This window comes from Triturus cristatus, chromosome 7 (assembly GCF_964204655.1).
Source record: "Triturus cristatus chromosome 7, aTriCri1.1, whole genome shotgun sequence".
NCBI lineage: Eukaryota > Metazoa > Chordata > Amphibia > Caudata > Salamandridae > Triturus > Triturus cristatus.
This window is the reverse complement of record NC_140590.1, coordinates 1,175,349,196-1,175,370,874: the sequence shown is the minus strand read 5'-3', so window position 1 is coordinate 1,175,370,874 and position 21,679 is coordinate 1,175,349,196. Positions and strand designations below refer to the sequence as shown.

At 47.8% G+C, this 21,679-nt stretch overlaps 1 protein-coding gene across 2 annotated transcripts in view; it reads left to right on the top strand.

Moving 5' to 3' along the window:
* LOC146811369 (active breakpoint cluster region-related protein-like) overlaps positions 1 to 21,679 on the top strand; it is a 220,913-nt gene that overhangs the window by 78,184 nt on the left and 121,050 nt on the right. The window contains exons 4-5 of one of the 2 annotated variants that reach the window (XM_085618486.1): positions 7,877 to 7,975; positions 20,403 to 20,591. In XM_085618486.1, coding sequence (XP_085474612.1) covers positions 7,877 to 7,975; positions 20,403 to 20,591 — 288 coding nt within the window. The remainder of the gene's footprint in view (positions 1 to 7,876; positions 7,976 to 20,402; positions 20,592 to 21,679) is intronic. The other variant, XM_085618487.1, reaches the window with a different exon arrangement.

The following is a 21,679-nucleotide window of genomic DNA, read 5'->3' as shown; positions in this document are numbered from 1 at the left end:
ATAAGATGGCCGCCGTATATGAGGAAAGTTGAAAATTCCAGTCAGCAGAAAAAGGCAGCGGAAATAATCATGTTGAGGAGAAAAAAGAAAGTCACCTTAGAGTGCAGAATGTCCACAACTGTGCTTCAGGAGGTGCTGGGGTCAGTAGTTAAGCATGAGGCGTCCAGGGGATCCATGCGCGACAAAGCGCACTGCTGAGGCAATCACGGGCGAAAATAAACAAGATGGCGGCCGCGGCCGCTGACGAGCCGCGACCGAAAATAAAATGGGTTGTAAAACCCAAAATAACTGTGCCTCAGCGCCAGAAAAGGATTAAAAATGATCTTGGCATGTTCCGACAGGAGAGGGTGCCCTTCGTTGGTGGAAACTGAGGCGCGAACCGCCAGTAAACCCTGGTGTGAACGGAGCTCCTAGCCGAACGCCGCCATCTCCTTCGGGCGCCAAGCCACGCCCCCAATGCGTACAATTCAACCAACACCCGAAGATGATACTGCCAATTGATGTCTCTTCAAGGAGAGCCTGACCTTCTTCTTTCCATTCTCAGAAGGGAAGGGATGTTGGGGATTAGGGATGAACCAGTAATTGCCTGAAAAAAGAAACATCCATTAACACAGACCCTTTTCATAAATAGCCTGCATATTTGTATTTGTTACAATTTGCACCGCTAAAGTTCAAATACACATCTTACAGTTCTGCTTACGATGCAGACTCTGCGGCAAATTGTCATTGGATTACTTTGGAGGTCTTACCTCATCCATAAGGGGAACAAGGTCGCTAGTTTTGAGGTTCCCTGGAATGTTGAGACCCAAATGCTTCTTTGGGCTAGATCTTGCCTTTCTCCATTTTGCCTTAATCCCAAACTTTCGTCCACAATCTACTACATCCTTTTTTCTTTTTTTTTTTTTTTAAAATTTTTATTGTGCAGAGAAAAGGTTACAAGCACGGGCCTACAACCGCCAGGGCCGGCCGCTAGTAGTTAAAGTGATCAAGCAGTTCAAAAACAATGACTGGCCCACAGGGGCTCCGCTATATTACAGAAGATCAGACTGCACATAAGGGAAGTCAGGATACACACTTTTAACATAAATAACAACAAAAATAAAGAAAAACAAAAAGCAAGGCGAAACAACATGAAATGGGCGTCGAACCACAGCCGGGGGACTCCACACCCGACCACCCGAGGGCGGTCAATAAAAAGGAGGCCTGAGAGGGAGGGGAGGGGCCACGGGAGAACCAAATCTGTACTCAGATGTACGAGATAAGCAAGGAACCCTCAAGGATCAGGGGGACAAGGCAACCTCAGACGTATCCACCAGGGGGGGAGCACAGATAGACCCGCGATACACATTCCACTGCCCCCAGATTCTACCCCATGCCCCCGGTTTACCACGAGCCACATACACAGTTTTCTCCCTGAACATGCACCAGTCCATGTTCTCCTTCCATACGGACACGGTGGGAGGCCGTTGGGAACCCCAAAGCTGCGCTATATCTCTCTTAGCGATCATGTTCCCCAAGGCCGCCCACCGAGCCTGGGCCGCATTATAGTCATTGGGCTCCCATACATTCAGAACACAGCGACGCACCTCCGGCAGCAGAACGACCCCAGTGACTCGTCTCATAACATCATGCACCTGGCGCCAATATTCCGCCACCTCGCGGCACTCCCATAGGATGTGGAGAAAGGTGGTACTGAGCCCGGAGCCACGCTTACAGAGCCCGTCGTCAGAAAACCCCATCGAGACCAGGCGGGGGCCCGTCACATAAACACGATGGAGAATCTTAAGCTGGACCAGACGGAGACGGGCCGGGATGGCCACCTCCTTAGGGGATGACAGTGCAGTCTGCCAGTCCTCGTCGTCCAACTCCACCCCATCTCCCGTCCATGCCTCCCGAAGACGCACCAAGAGGTCAGCCCGATTATTTATCAGTTTTTTGTAAATCAGAGAGATAGTACTGTCGGGGACGTGACCGTCGAGTATGCGGTCCTCGAGAGGCGAAGAAGCAGGGACCGTGCTCCCCTCCCCAAAGACCGAGAGCAGGGCATGCCGAACCTGGGCATAACCAAGAACTCTCTTTCACTAAGCTCGTGCTCGCTCTGGAGCGCCGCGAAGGATTTAACCGCACCTTTAACCCATAGGTCCCCCACTCTGCTAATGCCGATCGTGTCCCAGTGCTCGAAGCCTTTAGTTGTCCAGAGGCTTCCCAAGCGTTCTGAGGCGAATAAAGGAGTAGCACACGTTAAACGCTCACTCCAGCCCATCGCTACGTTCGCCGCCTTCCACACACGTACCGCAATCCTAGTAGGGCCCGTGAGGGTCCTACCAGCAGATCGAGAGTAAAGCGCTCTGTTATAGTTACCGCCGGGAAGCAGGAATTTATCCATCTCATATGCCGGGTTCAAACCAGGAGCGTACGTAGCATGGTTAATGGCAGACAGCTGGGAGGCCCAATAGTACCGTCTAATGTCAGGAAGCGCGATGCCCCCGTCATACCAGGGGAGAGTCAGCTTTGCCAAAGCGATACGCGCTCGCCCGTCCCAAACCAGTCTCCTCTGCAAACTCTCCACTTCCCTAAAGTAGGCCGCCGGAATGACATCGAAGGAGTTCTGGAGTGCATAAAGAAATCTGGGAAGGGACATCATTTTAAACAGCGCCGCGCGACCAAGTGGAGACAAGGGCAACTTACACCACCGAGCCGTATCCACCCTCAAACGCCGGAGTGGAGACAGGAGATTCTGCTCACAGCGGACCGCCGGATCCAACGAAACGTACACCCCCAGGTATTTAAAGCCGGATTGAGATGTTTGGAGCGGAAGCCGAGGCGGCAAGAGAGGAAGGCCACCAGAGATAGGATACACGCAAGATTTGGACCAGTTAATTATCAGACCCGAATTTCTCCCGAAGGAAGTAAGGACATCAAAAAGAACATTGAGCGACTTCCGCGGCGAGGTGAGGTACAAGAGAATATCATCCGTGTACAACGAGACCCGATCCTCGAAGCCCGGGGCCCACCGGATCCCTCTGATCGAGGGCTCCCAACGGAGCCAGGCAGCGAGCGGTTCCAAGGCGAGAGCAAAGAGCAGAGGGGACAACGGGCACCCCTGCCTAGTACCCCTCCCGAGAGCGAAAGGCCGAGAAACCCGCCCATTGACAACAACCTGAGCCATTGGTCCAGCATAAAGAAGCTTCACCCAGCTAAGAAATCCCTCCCCAAAGCCAAACTTCGCCAAGACGGCCCAAAGGAATGGCCACTCAATGGTATCAAAGGCCATCGTGGCGTCTAAGGAAACCAATATGGCCGGTTCAGAGAAGTACTCCGCCCTAGCGAGGACGCCGTGCAGACGCCGTAAGTTGAGAGCGGTATTACAATGAGGGATGAAGCCGCATTGATCCGGATGTATCAAGTCACATATAACGCTCAGCAAGTGATTAGCGAGGACCTTAGCAAGGATTTTGGGTTCGGCGTTTAGTAGGGAAATAGGCCTATATGAGGCACAGCGGTCACGTGGCTTACCATCCTTGGGAATCACCACTATAGTAGCCAGACGCTGGTCGTCGGGAAGGGAACCCCTCTCGAGTGACTCCTGAAACATACGATGGAGGAAAGGCGCGATTTTATCCGGGCGTAATTTATATAGTTCAATCGGCAGGCCGTTGGGGCCCATAGCCTTGCCCGAGCGAAGGGAGCGAATCGCAGTAGCAATCTCTTCGACAGACAAAGGGGCATCCATCAGCTCATGGTCCTCGACGGATAAGCCGGGCAGGGCAATATCCCGCAGCAGAAGACGAGAGTCGTCCTCATCTCTATCAGACACCGGGGAGTACACTGCCCGGAGGTGGTCAGCAAAACACTCCACAATCTCACCAGGCTCAGTCACACACACTCCATCCGAAACCCGAAGCTCCGGGACCACACGATTCACTCTCTCCTTCTTATCCAACCAAGCAATCAATTTACCCGCCTTGTCCCCGGCATCATACAACCTACCCTGCTGCTCCCTATACATGGTCTTGGCAGCGTCAGTAACAAGAGACTTATATTCAAACTGCTTCAGGCTGAGGGCATGCAGCCCATCCGGAGTGACACCCGCCTCCAAGGCTGCCTCCAGCCCCGATATTTCAGTCTCCAGCGCCACCACCGCCTCATTCTTAACACTCTTAGCATCCACTATCTGGGATAGGGCATGCCGGCGGAGCACTGCTTTGAAAGCTTCCCACAGGGACACTGAGGACAACACCGACCCCTCATTCTCAAGAAAATATTGATCAATCGACTTAACCAGGCTATCGCGGATCTTGGGGTCTCGCAGGTACCAAGGGTTAATAGGAGCGATCCGCCCAGCTGACCGCGTCCCAGTGTCAAAAAGCAACCACAGTGGGGAATGATCAGAGATACCCCGGGCCAGGTGTTTAACCTCTCGAATCCGGGCAGTCTGGGCCGCGGGCATAAGAAAAGAATCCAATCTGGAGAGACTTCCATGGGCCCCAGAGTGAAATGTGTACTGACACTGTGTCGGATGCATTAACCTCCAACAATCCACCAGACCGAAGGTCTCCAAGAGTCCGCCGAGCCACGCCTGGGCAGCAGGGAGGGCCCTGGGCGGGTGGCGATCCAGGTCACCCGATACAACCGAATTAAAATCCCCACCCATAAGCAAAGGACTGTCAGGAAGCTCAAGCAGCATACGACCCAAGTCTGAGAAGGTGGAGTTCTGGAGGCCCGGGGGAACATAGACCGAGACCAAGGAAAGGGACTGCCCCTCCCACCTCCCAGTCAGAGCCACATAGCGCCCTCTATCGTCTAGGACTACCCTGGTGATCTCTAATGGAAGTGAAGATCGTAGGAGAATGCCTACCCCTCTAGAACCAGTGGTGAAACCAGAATGGGCCACGAGTCGGTATCCCCCCCTGTTCATGGCATGACAAACATTACCAACTAGATGCGTCTCCTGTAAGAACACCACATCAGGAGTCAGACGACGCAAATATTGCAGCACAACACCCCGTTTGATACGGTCCCCCAATCCGTTGATGTTCCAAGACATCAATCTCAACCCGTCCCCCCCATCCCCTCCAGTAGATCAAGGGTCCCCTAGCAAATAGCGCAACACCCGAAACTGAACCAGAGCCAATACCTCGCCTTGAGAACAAAAAACACAAATCCAAACAACCCCACCCACCCGCCAACCCCCCCCCGAATCCAACTCCCCCCACCCTGCACCCCTGCGGTCCAAAAAACCACCCCAACTTGCAGTGTGCCTGTCGCCCTACAAACCCCATTCTACGAAAAGACCCCGGAGGAGGAAAGGGACCCGTCCCCGCCCGCCCCCCACACAGATCAGAATGAAACAAAATGCACAAAAGAAGTAGAACCCAGCCGAACAATACAAAATGGCAAAGTCAAGGACCAAAAGTCACTCCGAAGGAGACCCGCCACCCTCGGTACCGGCAGAGGGCCCAGGCCGGTCACCCCGGTCCGGCAGCGAATCCAGCCAGTCACTCACAGTCGCAGGAGAGTCAAAAAAGGTAGTCCGATCTTCATATTCCACTCGGAGCCTAGCAGGAAAGAGCATAGAGTACTTGAGACCCAGGTCCCGGAGACGACGCTTCACCCCCTGGAAGCTCATCCGCTGTTTCTGGACAAGTTGGGTGAAGTCCGGGAAAAAGTTAATGGACGAGTTCTCATATCGGACAGGGCCATGGACCCGTGAGGCCTGCAGAATCGCATCTCGGTCTCTGTAATGAAAATGTTTCGCAACAATAGGCCTCGGGGGGGGGGCCCCGGTCGCGGCTGACCGCCTGGAACTCGATGGGCCCGCTCCACGGCGAAGAACTTACTCAGGCCAGCGGGGGCAAGCTGTTTGAGGATGAGCTCCTCAACCATGAGATCAACCGGGCGGTTGTCGGAGGTCTCCGGAACGCCTATGACGCGGATGTTATTGCGTCGAGCCCGTCCCTCGAAGTCCTCCAGCCGCCGGGCCATCAGATCGTTGGCCGACTTGAGGTCGCCGAGAGTAGTCTGCAGGTCCGACACGTCCGCACCAAGGGAGGACGTCCGCACATCCAGCGATTGAACCCTCTCGTTGGTCTTAGAGAGATCCGCCCGAATTAGCGTAACATCAATGGCCACCGTGTCGATTTTACGGGCCAAGGCCTCGTACTGCGTAGCGATGGTCTCCCTGATGCCGTTAATGGCGCCCATGATGTCCTGCAGGGACAGATCCGGAGAAACGGACGGGCCACCACCGGCATCATCCGGGGGGACACTGGCCGTCCCAGGGGACCCTTTACCTTGAGTGTAGCGGTCCATGTTGTTAGTCTGGACCGGTCCCCCACGTAGGGATGTCCTACATCCTTTTTTCAAATGTAATGTAACACAGAAACTGTCCCTGGAGGTGCTTGGCCGTCCCCTGTCTCCCATTCACTCCTCAAACTGCACACACTCTACAGATAGTGAAATTCTCACTCACCTGAATGTTTCTTTCCCTTTATTATATTCACTTTTGAAGAAAAAAAGCTGATTTTTAGGGAAGTCCTCTGGAGCTCTTCGGTGCAGTGCTTCACTACTGGTTGCTGTCAATCACTGACAGCGGCCACCTTGCACAGACCCTACATAGATACCCCAGCTCCACGTAAGATTGCGTGATCTTGCAAGATCTGTAATCTTCCTGTGAGATCTTACCATCCTGAACACATTCTCCTTATGGAAGAGCAAGGTTTAAAAAGCTGTGTGCCCCAACACCAGGGATGTGGAGACCTCACCAGAACCTACTACATTCCTTGATAAGAGCCTGTGTCCATATATTAGACTGTTTGAACACTCCTCCTCACACTTGACGGGACTACAGCCTCATTGACACTGAGTGGGAAGAAAAGGGTGATGGAGGAGGCTCCATGGACACCCTATGGGGCACCAATCTGAGGCTCGTAGAAGGGGACAGAAGTGGAGGAAGTGACGAGGACAATCCCTTGGGTGGGCCCTGACACGTACTCTAGTTGACTGGTCAGAGGTACCCAACTTTGATGTTCTATGGTATCCAAGTAGAATGATTTCTTTCATTCTGATAGATGATTCATGGTATTTTTATGGCTGTGTAATGTACAATTCCCTATTTGAGTGGCCTCTGTTGCTTGTGGTACCATATTTGGATGATCTGTGAAAACAATTGTGCAAATAATGATATAATGATATCTTAGCTATGTGATGTGTGGTGTTGATACTGGGTGTTCTGTGGTAACTTAGTTGAGCACACCAAGTTACCCGATCTGTGTGATTTTTGATGCCGTAGTTGGGTGTTCTATGGTACGTTAGTTACAAGATTCATGCTTACTGAGTTGGTAATGCATGGTGCCCTGGTTGGGTCATTTGTGGTACTCCAGTTATCAGACTGCCTTCAATTGATTTCTCTTATTTCAGTTGTACCTTTAGCACCACAGGGGAGGCTAAATGACAGGTGTGCAAATCGAAATTCCCAACCCACACTGGGCTTTAGAGGGGTCTTTTACATGATGGATGTGCAAGGGACTCATTTAGTTGCTGCCACCACTCAGTCAAAGCTTCTGTGCCTCATTGGCCACGCCTTCTTCCAGGCGCCTCTGTGGTTAAAGAGAGGTCACAGTCAGGCCAGGCACTGTCACACTTTCAGTAGCAGTGTTCACACGCCTACACTAACACCTCCGCCCAAACAAAGTGAGAGCTCACCCCGGATCTCATTTGAAAAGGTCAGTAAAAGCACTAGGACGTGAGACAGGAGTGTGATGAGGAACTACAGTTTTTGTTGTCCTTTTATGTAGCACAAACTTTACTTGAAGTTAATGGGACGCTTTATATGAGCACCAGTTACATTACTCAAAGTTACATTTATGTTTTTTAGGGCCATAGAGATAAAGCGATTTGTCCAGACCCACAAGATGTTGAGCCGACGCCGAGACTTGAACCTGGTTCCCCTACTCCAAAGCCGGCAGCTCTGACCGTAAAGCCTCATCCTTAAAGTTATGGCTAGAGGTGGCGCTTTGTTAAAAGAAGTATTAGGAGCTACAGACGCAGATAGCGAATGCATTTATATACCTCTATATGAGTTTAGGAGCTTCAGCATTAAATCATCACTCCATCTTCATGCATCTCTATAACAGACCAAAAGCTCAAAAACGTACACTGTTCTAAGTGATACCCTAAACATTTTAAGAACCAGCGAATCCCACTTTTATGGGACCACAGGCAACAGGGACATTACATTTTTTCCTTTTTGAAATAAACAAATGAAGAGAATAAAAGAATAAACCAAGTATAAGAAAAGGAAGACAGATAAAGAAAACATTTACAAAAAATCAGTCAACAATTGCAGTTCACATTAAACGCTGAGGTAGACATATGAACCTTCCAGATATGTGAACACGCATACCGTCTGTCATTTGTGATTTTCAAAACCAGAATTGTCTTGCAATAGAACATCATATTGAACTTGTAACATTTGGGACTTATCTTCCACCATTACTTTAGTAAAATCCTTTTTTTTTTTTTTTATAAAGCTTTATTTATAAAGTTCAAACAGTACAGACAATTGCAGTGTATTCAGGATCATAAAGTCAGCACAATATACATGCCATAGCCCGGCACAGTTGTCACCCGTTCTTTCCGGCACAGCACAGCAGTACATCTAACAGAGTCCAGTCTATTCTTTCAAGGGATATTCCATCGTTAACCTCCCTAGTCATCTCAACCCTGGACAAGCGCTGTGCAATCTGTGCAGTTTCAAGTGTCTCAGTCCCTGCCCGCACCTCCCCCCTCCCCAACTCCCTCCCCAGACACAATTCCCTCTCTGCGCACCTCAGTGGTGCCTCCTTGTGGATGTGCGAGTAAGTAGCCCTTCAGCGGCCCCCAAATATCCCTGGGTCTAGAGGCCCCCGGCAACAGGTCCGCATATGTGCCAAGCTGTTCCTGACAATATATCAAATCACCCAACCATACCTTGAATTTCGGCGCTCTCCCTCTGCCCCAGCGACACGCCACTCGCCGCTTTGCCAGCAGCAGCGCCAGTGCTACATACTTGCGGTGCACAGCGTTCAATGGCTTGACATAGCCCAGTACTGCCAGCAGGGGCATGGGTTCAATATGCTCGTTTATCATCAAGGCTAAGGCCTCAAAAACCTTCCTCCAGTAAGCGTGGACACCCGGACACTCCCAGGCCAAGTGTAGGAAATCCGCATTTGGTGCTCTGCACCGTTCACAGTTGTCCGCTGTTCTCAACTTAAATCGGCACACCCTGGCCGGTGTGTAATATATTCTATGCAAAAATGTATAATGCACAATGCGCAGTCGGTTGCTGGCCGAAACCTGTTCTGTCTGCAACGAGCAGTATTCCCACTGCTCGTCCGTCAGTTCGGTTCCCAACTCCGCATCCCAGCCCACGCGGGCCAGGGCGAACTATGTCTACCGCTGTGTGTGAACAGTATTGTATATTAACGACACCAACCGTTTCACCGTCGCACTCTTAAGAATTAATTGTAAAGGCGCAAGCTCAGGGGGTACAGCCGGGAAGCCAGGGGTTAGAGAGCGGACACCTTGCCGGAGGCGGATATATAAAAACGCATCGAGAGGAGTACTTGGTAAATTCCGAAGTATGTGCTCTAATGTACGAAATTGACCATTGTGGTAAAGATCCCCCCATGTTTTAATGCGCACTCATTCCGCAAATCTGCGAAACACCGTTTCCTGAAGTAGGGGCATTTTGGGGTGGTAGACGAGTGGCAACAGCGAGGAGTAGAGCATAGGAGCATCCAGTATGCCACATATGCGCTGCCATGCTGCCACGGTGCAGGCAATTGTCGTCGTCGGCCTCTCCCTGCCAATATGCACATCATACAGTGCTCCGTCTATCGGGATGGGATGAGCCAACCAGTGCTCCGCCGCAACTTGCGGCATATAGCGCGGATGGCGCACCCAGAAATATGCATAGTGTGCCTGTGCACTGAGATAGTATAATTCAAGATTGGGTATACCAAAGCCTCCCTGTGAGTACGGCCGAACAAGGACATCCCACTGGAGCCGGGAGTGTCTGCCCCCCCACACCAGGCGTATCAATTCAGATCTTAGCGTTTTAAAAAAGTAATTACCGGGATAAAATGGTATATTTAGGAATAGATACAACAGCTGGGGCAAAATCACCATTTTAATCAAGGATGCACGCCCCGCCATCGAGAGCGGGAGGGAGATCCAGCGGGTCACGCATTCCTCAATACGCGTCAGAGCTGTGCCGTAATTGAGACGCATTAGCGCATCCCTGTCTCTCGAGACTGTTATGCCCAGGTAACGCACCTCATCCTCGCACCACTCCAGGGGATAGTCCAACGGGAACCGAGTCGCGGCCGCCGTCAAAGGGAAGACACAAGACTTACTCCAATTTATTTGGATCCCAGAGAGTCTCCCGAACACAATAAACTCGCGGAGGATCGGATTCAGGTTGACTTGTGGTTCTCCAACATACAAAGTGATGTCATCCGCGTAAATTGAGATTAATATGTGCCTTATGTTGCAGCGCAACGCCTTATCTTAGTGATGTTGTCGCAATTTAGCCGCTAAGGGTTCAACTGCTAACGCAAAGAGTAAAGGGGACAGAGGGCAGCCCTGTCGTGTACCCCTCGTAACCGAGAAGGATCGGGACACGCGCCCATTGACGAGCACCTTAGCCATGGGCATACAATATAGTAACCTGATCCAGGATAGGAAAAGAGGTGGAAAGCCCATACGTAACATCACCCCAAACATGTAGTCCCACTCAAGGGAGTCGAAAGCCTTCGTGGCATCCAGAAACACTGCCGCCAGAGGCAACTCAGGCGCAACATTGTTCAATACCGAGAAAAGGGTGCGCAGGTTAAGAGAGGTTGCACGGCCGGGCACGAACCCCGACTGATCAGGAAGAACCAAAGCCTCCATTAATAAGTTAAGCCGGTTGGCAATTAATTTGGCCAGTATTTTAACTTCGCAGTTGAGGAGTGACAATGGACGATATGAGTCGCACAAATGAGGCTCCTTCCCAGGTTTCAATAAGGAAACAATCAGGGCCTCCCTCATAGATGGCGGGAGGTGCCCGACCTCCAGGGCATCTTCATAAACTTCACGCAGTATGGGGGCCATCTGATCTATGTACATTTTATAGAATTCCACTGGTATGCCATCTGTGCCAGTGGCTTTTCCGGATTGAAGCTGCATTATGGCCTCCCGCACCTCATCCAGTTGAAATGGGGTGCAGAGGAACTCCCGCTGCCTATCACTCAGCCACCAGAGTGCCACATCGGCCAAATAACTATCCAGGTCTAGTTCCCCGGCCCTCTGCGTGGTATACAGTTGCTCATAATGTGTGGCGAAGGCATTGAGGATGTTCGCCGTGTCCCTGTACACTTCCTCCCCTGGGCCCGCGAGTTCCAGCACTAGGGAGGAGTATCGTGGTTTCCGGATCACATCCGCCAACGCCTTGCCCGGACGCTCTCCCTCTCCATACCGCCTAGCTGTCCAATATTTACCCCTAAAGCGCATCTCACGTTGCGCCTCCGCCATATACTCAGTGAGCCCTTCTCGAAACTTGAGCCGGGTAGCGCCATCCGGGCACACGGCCAATTTCGCCTCCAAATCCTTCAGGTCATTATCCAGCCTCCTCAGTGTGCCAACGATATCTTTTAGCACACCCGCTCCCTTAGATATACAATAGCCCCTGAGCGTGACCTTGAAGGCCTCCCAAACGGTCTCAACATGCTCGACTGATCCCTTATTCCGAGCACAAAAATCACTCACCTCCTCCCCTAACCCGTCCTGAAAAACCGGATCCAACAAAATAGATGCACGCAGCCTCCAACTATTGCACGGGGGGCCGTAATCCGCCGACGCCAAGGTAAGTCGAACTGGGGCGTGGTCCGAATAAGTGCTAGCCAGGTGCTGCACCTGTGTTATAGCTGGCCCCAGGCCACGGGACACGAAGACATAATCCAACCGCGCCCAGGACGCCGCTTGCGCCGTAAAATGTGTGCCCTCCATTTTGTGTGGATGTAAGTGCCGCCAAGCATCCAATAACTGATAAGTGCAGAGTATGTCCTGAAGGGCCGCCCGGGCCCGGGTGTAATGATGCGGGCCGGGTTGGATCTATCATTCCCCGGTTCGCAGGTGACGTTAAAATCACCTCCCCAGATAACATGATTTGAGCCAACAGCAAATATCTTAGTCCATAAATCAGAATAGAAGTCTGGGGTATCCACATTGGGGCCATAACAGCAAGCCAAGGTGACGGAGTCAGAGCCCAGCCGGCCCCAGACTATGCAGTATCTCCCTTGCTCGTCCCAGGCAGCGCCCGCCAGCTGAAATGGGGTCCGTTTCTTTATGAGAATAGCGGTGCCCCGAGCATAAGAGGAGTAGGAGGAAAAGATTCGGTGTTCCGCCCATCTACTGGCAAATGTATTGGGGCTCCGGGGACTGAAATTTGTCTCCTGTAACATAGCGATATGTACCTGATGCCGGTCGAGATAGGCTAGTATTTGTCGTTTTTTGCGTGCATCTCCCAACCCCCTAACATTCCAAGTAATGATGTTCAAGTTGTCCACTATCCCATCAGACATAAGTATACATGGTCAATAACAAGCGACAAGGTTCGTGCCTGCCAAGCATAATGCAGCAAATGAAAACACATACAGTACCATACTGCAAGTTGTGCCATACTCTCGGGTCTGTCAGCCAGTATCGTGCTCAATACAACTGATCGCAAACTGTTCCCAACTCGAAAGAACAAGCAAGTCTGATAAACGCCCTGTGAACAACCCCCCCCCCCACTGAAGCATCCCCAACTTGCCAGAAATTTTCACCCACCCTCCTTTGCCTCCCCAACAATATACATAATAACAAAAAAAAAATCAAACCCCCCCCCCAAAAAAAGTCAGTAAAGCAATGACTAACCCGCATGGCCCAGCCAATGCGGTGTGCCACCGCAGGGGATTACCCATGGGGGATCGCTTAGGCGGCCACACTATCGCTCCCCGCTCCGCTGGTCCACCGCAAATTGTAAGGTCCAGACGCAGGCGGAGCCGAGAGTGCCCAGCCTGTCAGATACCATTCTTTAGAGCAATCAAGTAGACGAACAGTAAACAAGCCCCCCAACAAAATAGCCGCCCATCTTATTAATACTATTATCACACTGTCCGCAACATAGTCCAATGCAAGTAACTCCTGAAACAGAAAAATCAGTAATTAGTAAAAGAAAGGAAGCAATACTATAGAAGAGGGCCGCGATGCAGCCGCAGTGTCCGCTCTGCGGCCAGTTCGCTTCAGGTGCTTAAGAAAATCCTCCACCTGCTGTGGCGATGTAAAGAACCGCTGCTGGCCCTGATGAGTCACTCGAAGGCGTGCAGGGTACAACAGCGCATAGTCTATTTGAGCCTGCCGCAGTTTGGATTTGACCGCCGTGAACTTGCGACGCTCCTCCTGAACCAGTGGAGTAAAATCCGGGTACACAGTAAAAGTGTTGCCGTCATATGACAGTTGCTTTTTGCTTCTCGCATTCCGTAAAATAGCATCTCGGTCCCGGTAATTTAAGAGTCGCGCTATGATGTGGCGAGGCGCGCTCCCGGGAGGCGGCCGCGGGCCAAGTGCACGGTGCGCCCTCTCGACTATGAATTGCCCCGAGAGAGCATCCGCCCCCACAGAGGCCAACAACATCTTCTCCACATAGTCCTCCATCTTCCCCGTATTGGTGGATTCTGGAATACCTACGACGCGTATATTGTTGCGCCGACTACGCGCCTCCAAGTCCTCATTATTTCGCAATCAGGGAGCAGGCCAATAGTGCCCCCCCAGACAGCACTCACCGAGAGCCGGGGGAGCCTCCGCCGGCGCCGCGCCTCACAGGTCGCACCCCCAGGATCCAGGGGGCGCGCTGCGATGTCCGAGCCTGCACGCCCAGGGCAGCAGGGTCAGGCCGTCACTCTAAATTCCTCCCTCTGCCGCCGTATTTTCACCGCTTCCGCCACTATCCCCAGCCCAGAGTCCCGGCAGGCAGCGACACAGCTAACGCCGTTCCAGGGAGCAGGGACCAGGTCCGTCCGCGTTGACCCCGCCTCACGTCGTGCACTCTTAGGCCCAGGCGCCTCGTGCACCGCACCGGTCTCGCGTGCTTCCGCAGGCTGAGGGAGGGCTCCGCACCTTGTCACTCTCCAGTCCGGCTCAAAGTTCACTGCGGCATAACTCGTGCAGCGCCGCTCCTAGCAAGCCATACTCCTCACCGAGGCTGCGGTAGTGGACACGCTCCCCATAGCCATCTTTTTGTCCCGTTTCACAGCTCTAAAAAGGATAATTAATCGGAGAAATGCGCTGGGCTGCAGGAGCCTCACAGTAGTGCGGCCATTCTGCTCGTGCGCCACCTAGCGCCCCCTCTACTTTAGTAAAATACTTTGTCTTTGAAGACTATGGGCCGGATACAGAAAGGAAACTTACACTTTTGAGTAATTCAGATATGTGATTTACTCTTACACTTTTGAGTAACTTTACACTTGGATTTTGTAAATAGTCAAGAGTAATAAAGTTACTCAAAAGTGTATGAGTAAATAGCCCCATGCTTTTTGTCATATGTTTTGTAGTACTACAAAATACAATTTGTGAATTGACAGGCCTTTTAATCTGGTGGAGACATGCAAGTAATACTTCAGCAGTAAATTTCCTCTCAGATTCTATGAATAGCCAAAAAGTAGTAAACTTATTCAAAAGTATAAATTACTCAAAAGTGTAAGTTACCTTTGGGAATCAGGTCCTGTATATACAACTTTGTCACACATTTAAAATGAGATATAGTTCTCCTTATGGACTTTTGTGAGCCAATTGTGGACACCCTTGTTCCTTTAATTTGAGTGACTTGCATCAAGGTACTTTGATAAAGAGCATCAGTTTTCCTCTGAACTGATATCTAATTCTTTGGCTTGAAGCTGATTCCACTAAATGCCTCTTTAATCCACCAGAAGACAGCCCCTGACTCTTTATGTCACTCATGGAGGTTCTTTTTAATCCCTGCTTTCTCCTTTGTCAAAATTTTACTGTCGTCTTCTTTGTCTTTCTTTTCTCCTCTGGGTCAAAGTCTGATGATGAAAAATAGGTTGTGGTCCTCAAAAATAGGTGTCGGTGGGCCCCATCTTCAACCACCAGCGCAAATTATAGACTAGCTTTCGTAATGGTAGCCATGAGCTTTTCAGTACTACCATTTGCTTGCAGGTACTGCTTGGTAATTTTCATGTGATTATATATTATGTAATTATAGGGATTATATATTCACTGAAATAAACAAAGGTTACCTGGACATTATAGTTTGGTTGACATTTTACCAACACAAAACTATACAAATTCAGCGGTTATAGTTATACAGTTATAGTTATCTTAAGAAACTATAATTTGTGGCCCAAAGTTACTTAACCAAAAGGAAAAAATGATAGACGGAATGCTGAACAATGCAAACCTTCACCTCCAGTCACAAAGATCTGAGTTTAATCCATCGTTCTTTTGCTCACCACGCCACCCTAGTTTGGACCCAGCCTTCTGTCCATCAATTGTTTCTTTTGCTCTTGTCGGAAGGGTATGCCCAGACGTGGGTCCCATGCTCACTGGTGCAGAAACAGAATATCGAGTTGGAAATATCGTCTTACACAAATATGGAGTTGGAATTTTCGTGACTCAGAAATATCAACAGCAGGAATATTGTGGTCAAGAATATCGACTTTAAGGTAAGAAATATAGTTTTTAAAAGTATCGAAGTCATTAATATCGTTTGCAAAAATATAGTTGTTTAAAATATCGTTTTTTTAATTAGTGTTATGTATTTTGGTATGTATTTTAAATGTATGAGATACATTTTTTTGTCTAAGTATTGCTTTTGTTTTTTAATATAAGTGTTACATTTTTAGTAGTTATTAATTGTATTTTAATTACATTTTGCATTTTTTAGTTCTGTAAATTACTTCCCACAATTAACACAATAAAATGTAAACATTAATTTATGATAATTAAACTACTTCCCACCCTATTCCCCTATAAACCCTACCACCCACTCCTAAAAATATAACACAATTGACATAATTACCAATTAATTAATTAATAATTATTAACACCCAATTAATAAATAATTATTAATAAATTAATTCCCACAATTAACACTATAAAATATAAAGTAAATAAATACTAACAAATAAAATATAGTAATTAATTTATTATAATTAAATTACTTCCCACCCAATTCCCCTATTGTTGCACTAACTGGAGTGGGAATAGTATTTTTTACCGCTCCGCTATCCAACACTTTCCCTATTGTTGCACTTACTGGAGTGGGAATAATCATTTTTACACCTCTGCTATCCAACACTTTCCCTACTGTTGCACTAACTGGAGTGGGAATAGTAATTTTTACCCCTCCCCTATCCAACATTTTTACTATTGTTGCACTAACTGGAGTGGGAATAGTAATTTTAACCCCTACGCTATCCAACACTTTCCCTACTGTTGCACTCTCTGGAGTGGGAATAGTAATTTTAACTCATACGCTATCCAACACCTTCCCTACTGTTGCACTCACTGGAGTGGGAATAGTAATTTTTACCCCTTCTCTATCCAACACTTTCCCTACTGTTACCCTCTCTGGAGTGTGAATAATATTTTTTACCCCTTCGCTATCCAACACTTTCCCTACTTTTGCACTCAGTGGAGTGTGAATACTCATTTTTACCCCTACACTATCCAACACTTTCCCTACTGTTGCACTCTCTGGAGTTGGAATAGTAATTTTAACCCCTCCTCTATCCAACACGTTCCCTTCTGTTGCACTCACTGGAGTGGAAATAGTAAGTTTTGCACCTCCACTATCCAACTCTTTCCTTACTGTTGCACTCACTGGAGTGGGAATAGTAATGTTTACCCATCCACTATCCAACATTTTCCCTACTGTTGCATTCACTGGAGCGGGAATAGTTATTTTAGGTACTCCACTCTCCAACATTTTCCCTACTGTTGCACTCACTGGAGTGAGAATTTTCAGTTTTACTAGTCAGCTATCCAACATTTTCCCTAATGTTGCACTAACTGGAGTGGGAATAGTAATTTTTACCCCTCCGCTATCCAACACTTTCCCTACTGTTGCACTCACTGGAGTGCAAAATGTAAGTTTAAAGACTTTTAAATAGTTTAATGTTTTAATTTATACTATAATTTTTTTTATTAGATTTTATGTAATAGGTGTGTATATATATATTTATGTGTACATTTTTATAAAATTATAAAATAAATAGAAATTAATAGTGTATTAATTGTTTTAAAGTAAATATATATATTACATTTTATTATGTGTGTTTAATTTTTTTAAATTAAATGTATTTGTTATATTTGTTAAAATGTATAGTAAATCTAAATCATTTTTTGAGTTAATTTTATTATTTAATATATTTAATATTTTTTATATATATATATATTAAAATCGATATTTTGTACAACTATATTTTTTACATCGATATTTCCCCCCAGTATTTTTGTACTTACCATTATAGATATAGGATGTCGATATTTTTGACATTGATATTTATAACTCGATATTTGTGTATGGGGATATTTTGGGAGTTGATACTCTATCAGTGAACCATGCTCGCTGCGCCACTGGATTCAAGCTAGCCTGGCTGATGAGGGGTGGTGCCTTGAAACCAGTCCCAAGATGCTTGTTTCCGGTTCAGGGAGGACATGGCTTGGCAGTTCGGCCTGGACTGTTACCACGAGGAATAGTGTCACGACTGATTTGCATATGGCTGGGTCCAAAATGGGGTTGCATGGTGAGCAAAATAACAATGGATTGAACCCAGATCTTTGTGACTGGGGGTAAATGTTTGCATTTTTCAGCATTCCATCCATCAATTGTTTCTTTCGATTTTGTCACCCTAAGCGGGAAGGGTATGTCCAGACATGGGTCCCATGCTCACTGCGCCACTGGATTCAAGTTAGCCTGGCTGATGAGAGGCGATGCCCTGAAACTGGTCCTAGGATGCTTGTTTCCGGTCCAGGGAGGACCTGGCTGGAAATTTCAGGCTGGACTGTTCCCATGGGGAAAAGGGTCAAGACTGATTTGTATATGACTGGGTCCAAACTGGGGTGGTGTGGTGATCAAAAGAACAATGGATTAAACCTAGATCTTTATGACTAGGGGTGAATGTTTGCATTGTTCAACCTTCGGTCCATCTATTATTCTATTGATGCTAAAGTTACTTTACAACACGAGTCATTGTTTCTTCAGGTAAGTATAACTATAACTGTTGAATTTCTATTGTTTTATGTGAGTAAAACATCAACCTAACTATTACGTCCCTGTAACCTTTGTTTTTTTCAGTGAATTATTATGTTTTTTAAGCATAAAGTAATATATAATTACCATACTTTAATACAAACACTGCCTGCAGCTAGGCCCTGTGGCCAGCCTCCTGCATGCACCCACCCCCATGTCGTACACTGCCTTTGGCTATGTGCGACGAGGGTTTGTTGTGTGAGTAGTTTTTTTAGTTCCCTTTGCTTTTAGATCTGTGGATCCATCGTGGATTTATAGTGGGGATGCACAAAGCACCCCGGTGGATCCGTGGATCCTTGCTTCAGGCCCCCAAAAAGGCATGTTTTTGCCCCTGAGGGGTCTTTTAAAAACCCCTTCATGTCTCCTATGAGGTCAGGCTACCACTATTCTGACCCCTTATCTTAGTTTTTTACCCTCCCCCTCCCCTTCCCGGCCAATCGAGAAACAAAATGGTGGGCAAAACTTTCCTTTCAGGTTGTGGCCAGTCAATCAGGGTCTTGCTTTGCCTCTGGACCCGCAGATCCCCTGCGGGTGCCTGTGGACACCCTGCGGGTGGCTCTGTGAAGGATCTCAGTTCTTAGATATACAAATGTTTGTTTCTTTAATAACTCCCAAACTACAAACAGATTTACACAAAATTACAGAAAGGGCGCTTTCTGGACCAAGATCTACCTTTCTGCAAAATTTTGTATAATTCCGTTTAGTGGTCCGGCATGTAGTCACGTTCAAAAAATTCAAAATTCCCGTAGACATTGCATGGGGGAGAAGCATATTAGGAAACCCCTTTCTCAGCCCCTGCTTGATGAATCAAACCTGAAACTTCCCAGACAGCAGCTAAACTAACTAGTACCCTAGGTTTGAAAGTTTTGTGAAGATTTGTCAAATCGTGCGAAAGTTTAAGCAAACAATGGTAGTGGCCGTATTATTTACCGAGCACCGCAGTGGTTTGGAACCCACCAAAATACCGCCATATTTTGCCTGCTGGAATATATACATTTGTGTGTGTGTATAAATATATATATATATAAAAAAAAACATTTTTGGGGGGTAGCAGGAATATTGCCCGGTGCTAAAAGTCTCGGCTACTGGTCCCCCCCAGTATAGTATTTTAACATATAAACATTATTGAACTGAGAAACTAACACACAATAATAATTTGTTCTCGCTTTGTTACTTTGTATTTTTCTTTTATTCTTTTTTACATTCATTTAGTACAGCAATACAGCCAACACATGTTTCGTGCACAATTGCGCTTCTTCAGGGCTCTCAAATCAATGTCTTATTGTCATCATGGTCATTCACAGTTCTTCAATCTCTAATAATTTTATTCAGGTCTGCATGTTTATTCATCTCTTATCTATTCATATAGACGTCGCTTCGTCTCACCTCAGTCCATAAATGCCACTGGTCATAATGATTTTTCAATATTTAAGGTCCCCTTGATACGGGTCTTTTCGTATTCTTTAAATCTCCATCTTCATGTCAAAAGTGCACTTTTTAAAGGACAAAATCAGACATACGGGACCCGAAATTGTCGCCACTCTACTGGCTCCTAATTAAACAAATGGTACCATTTAAGTCTTCTGCCTTTCCATAAGGCGATACTCAATCAGGCGTCACACTACTTCGCCAAATTAGTGGTGCTATGCCAGTCTGACAGACCCCACAATCAGTTACCCAAAGCATTCCTTCATCTATCCGTGAGGTACACATAGTTTGGGTATAGAACAAATATACAAGGCTCCCACCTATTGAACTGCTTGTGCCTTCATATGGAATTTATATTGCGATTTCCTGGGAAGGCCTGAACTTTTCCTGAACTTTTGCCTCTCCTAATCAGTATCCCAAATTACTCCTCACAAGTGTGCACTGACCATTTCAGTCCTTAACATGATCTTCAATCGTCAGAAACATACGTCTGACATCATCAGTGCCATACAAAAAATACATATATATTAAAATAAACATACAATGCAAAAAAACTCTTTACCTGCTGAAACTGTCTTTGGTTTTAGTTTCCTTTGTGCTTTAGTGTAACTTGTCTTTGTTCTGTCTCTCACTTCAGCTCATGAAAGCCCTTAAGATGACAGCGAAAACCTCCCAGCCGGTCCTGAGCTCTCAACAGATCCAGGCCATCTTTTTCCAGGTGCCAGAACTCCTGGAGCTGCACCAGTGGTTCTACCAGTGCCTGAGGCAGCGCCTGGAGCAGGTCAAGAGCCAGCAGCCGGCAGTGGGAGACCTCTTCCAGAACCTGGTAAGTGGGGTGTGAGAGCGTGGGTCAGGATAGTAAGGGGAAGAGTGGGGTTGGCGGCCAGTGGTGGTACACCTCTTCCAGAACCTGGTAAGTGGGATGTGAGAGCATGAATCAGGATAGTAGGGGCAGAGTGGGTTTGCAGCCAATGGTGGTAGGCCTCTTCTAGAACCTGGTATTGAGAATTCAAGAGTAGGTAACAGTGAATGGAGAATGCGGGCAGGTATAGTATACCGGGGCCTGACGTAGGAGAACTCTACCAGAACATGGTTTGTGGGATATCAGAGCGGGAAGAGGCTCGAAGAGAAGAATTGGGAAGCAGCCAGTTGTGGGAGACCTCCTCAAGGCTCTTTTATAAGGGATGCGAAAGGAGGTAATAAGCCATAAATGAATGGAGTGGAGACAGAAGCAGGCAGTGGAACAGCTGGGAACTGGAGATAAAAAAACTATGAAGATTGTACTACATTAGGAGACTTTATCAGAATCTGGTAAGTGGGATGTAAGCGAAGGCTAGGGAGATGGAAGAGGGAAGGAGCAAGCAGCTGGTAGTAGAGGCTTTCTTCAGGACCTGGATAGTGAGAGAAGGGATCAGTATTCAAGGAAGAAGGGGAGCCCACAGCTCCAATGGCCCATTTCCAGAGCCTGTTGTGTGAGGTTGAAAGTAAGTGGGTACTTGGTATGGGAGAGACACGAGGTGTCAGAAGTGAGGACCCCATCTGCAGTAACTGCATATTACCTGTAGGGGGATTAGTGAATAGCCAGAGGAAGGAGCAGCCTATGACAGAAGACTGTTGCCAAAACCTAGTGCATGAGTAATGTAGCCAGAGAGGACCATGTCCCCAATGATACAGTGCTTCAGTCTTGGATTTTCAGGTAACAACCTATTGTGTTCTGGGAGTTGTAGTTGTGAATCACTTCAGTAAAACTGAATGACCTGAAAACAATGATTTGCAAATGAAACCATTTGACACATGGAGTCATTTGGTAACAGTATAGAGGAGAAATACAAGCAGAGTAACTGGAAGAGCTTCGGGTGGAGGAGTGAACTTGCTAGTACTGGGTGGTCGGAGATCTCAGACCTCTAGCTCTTT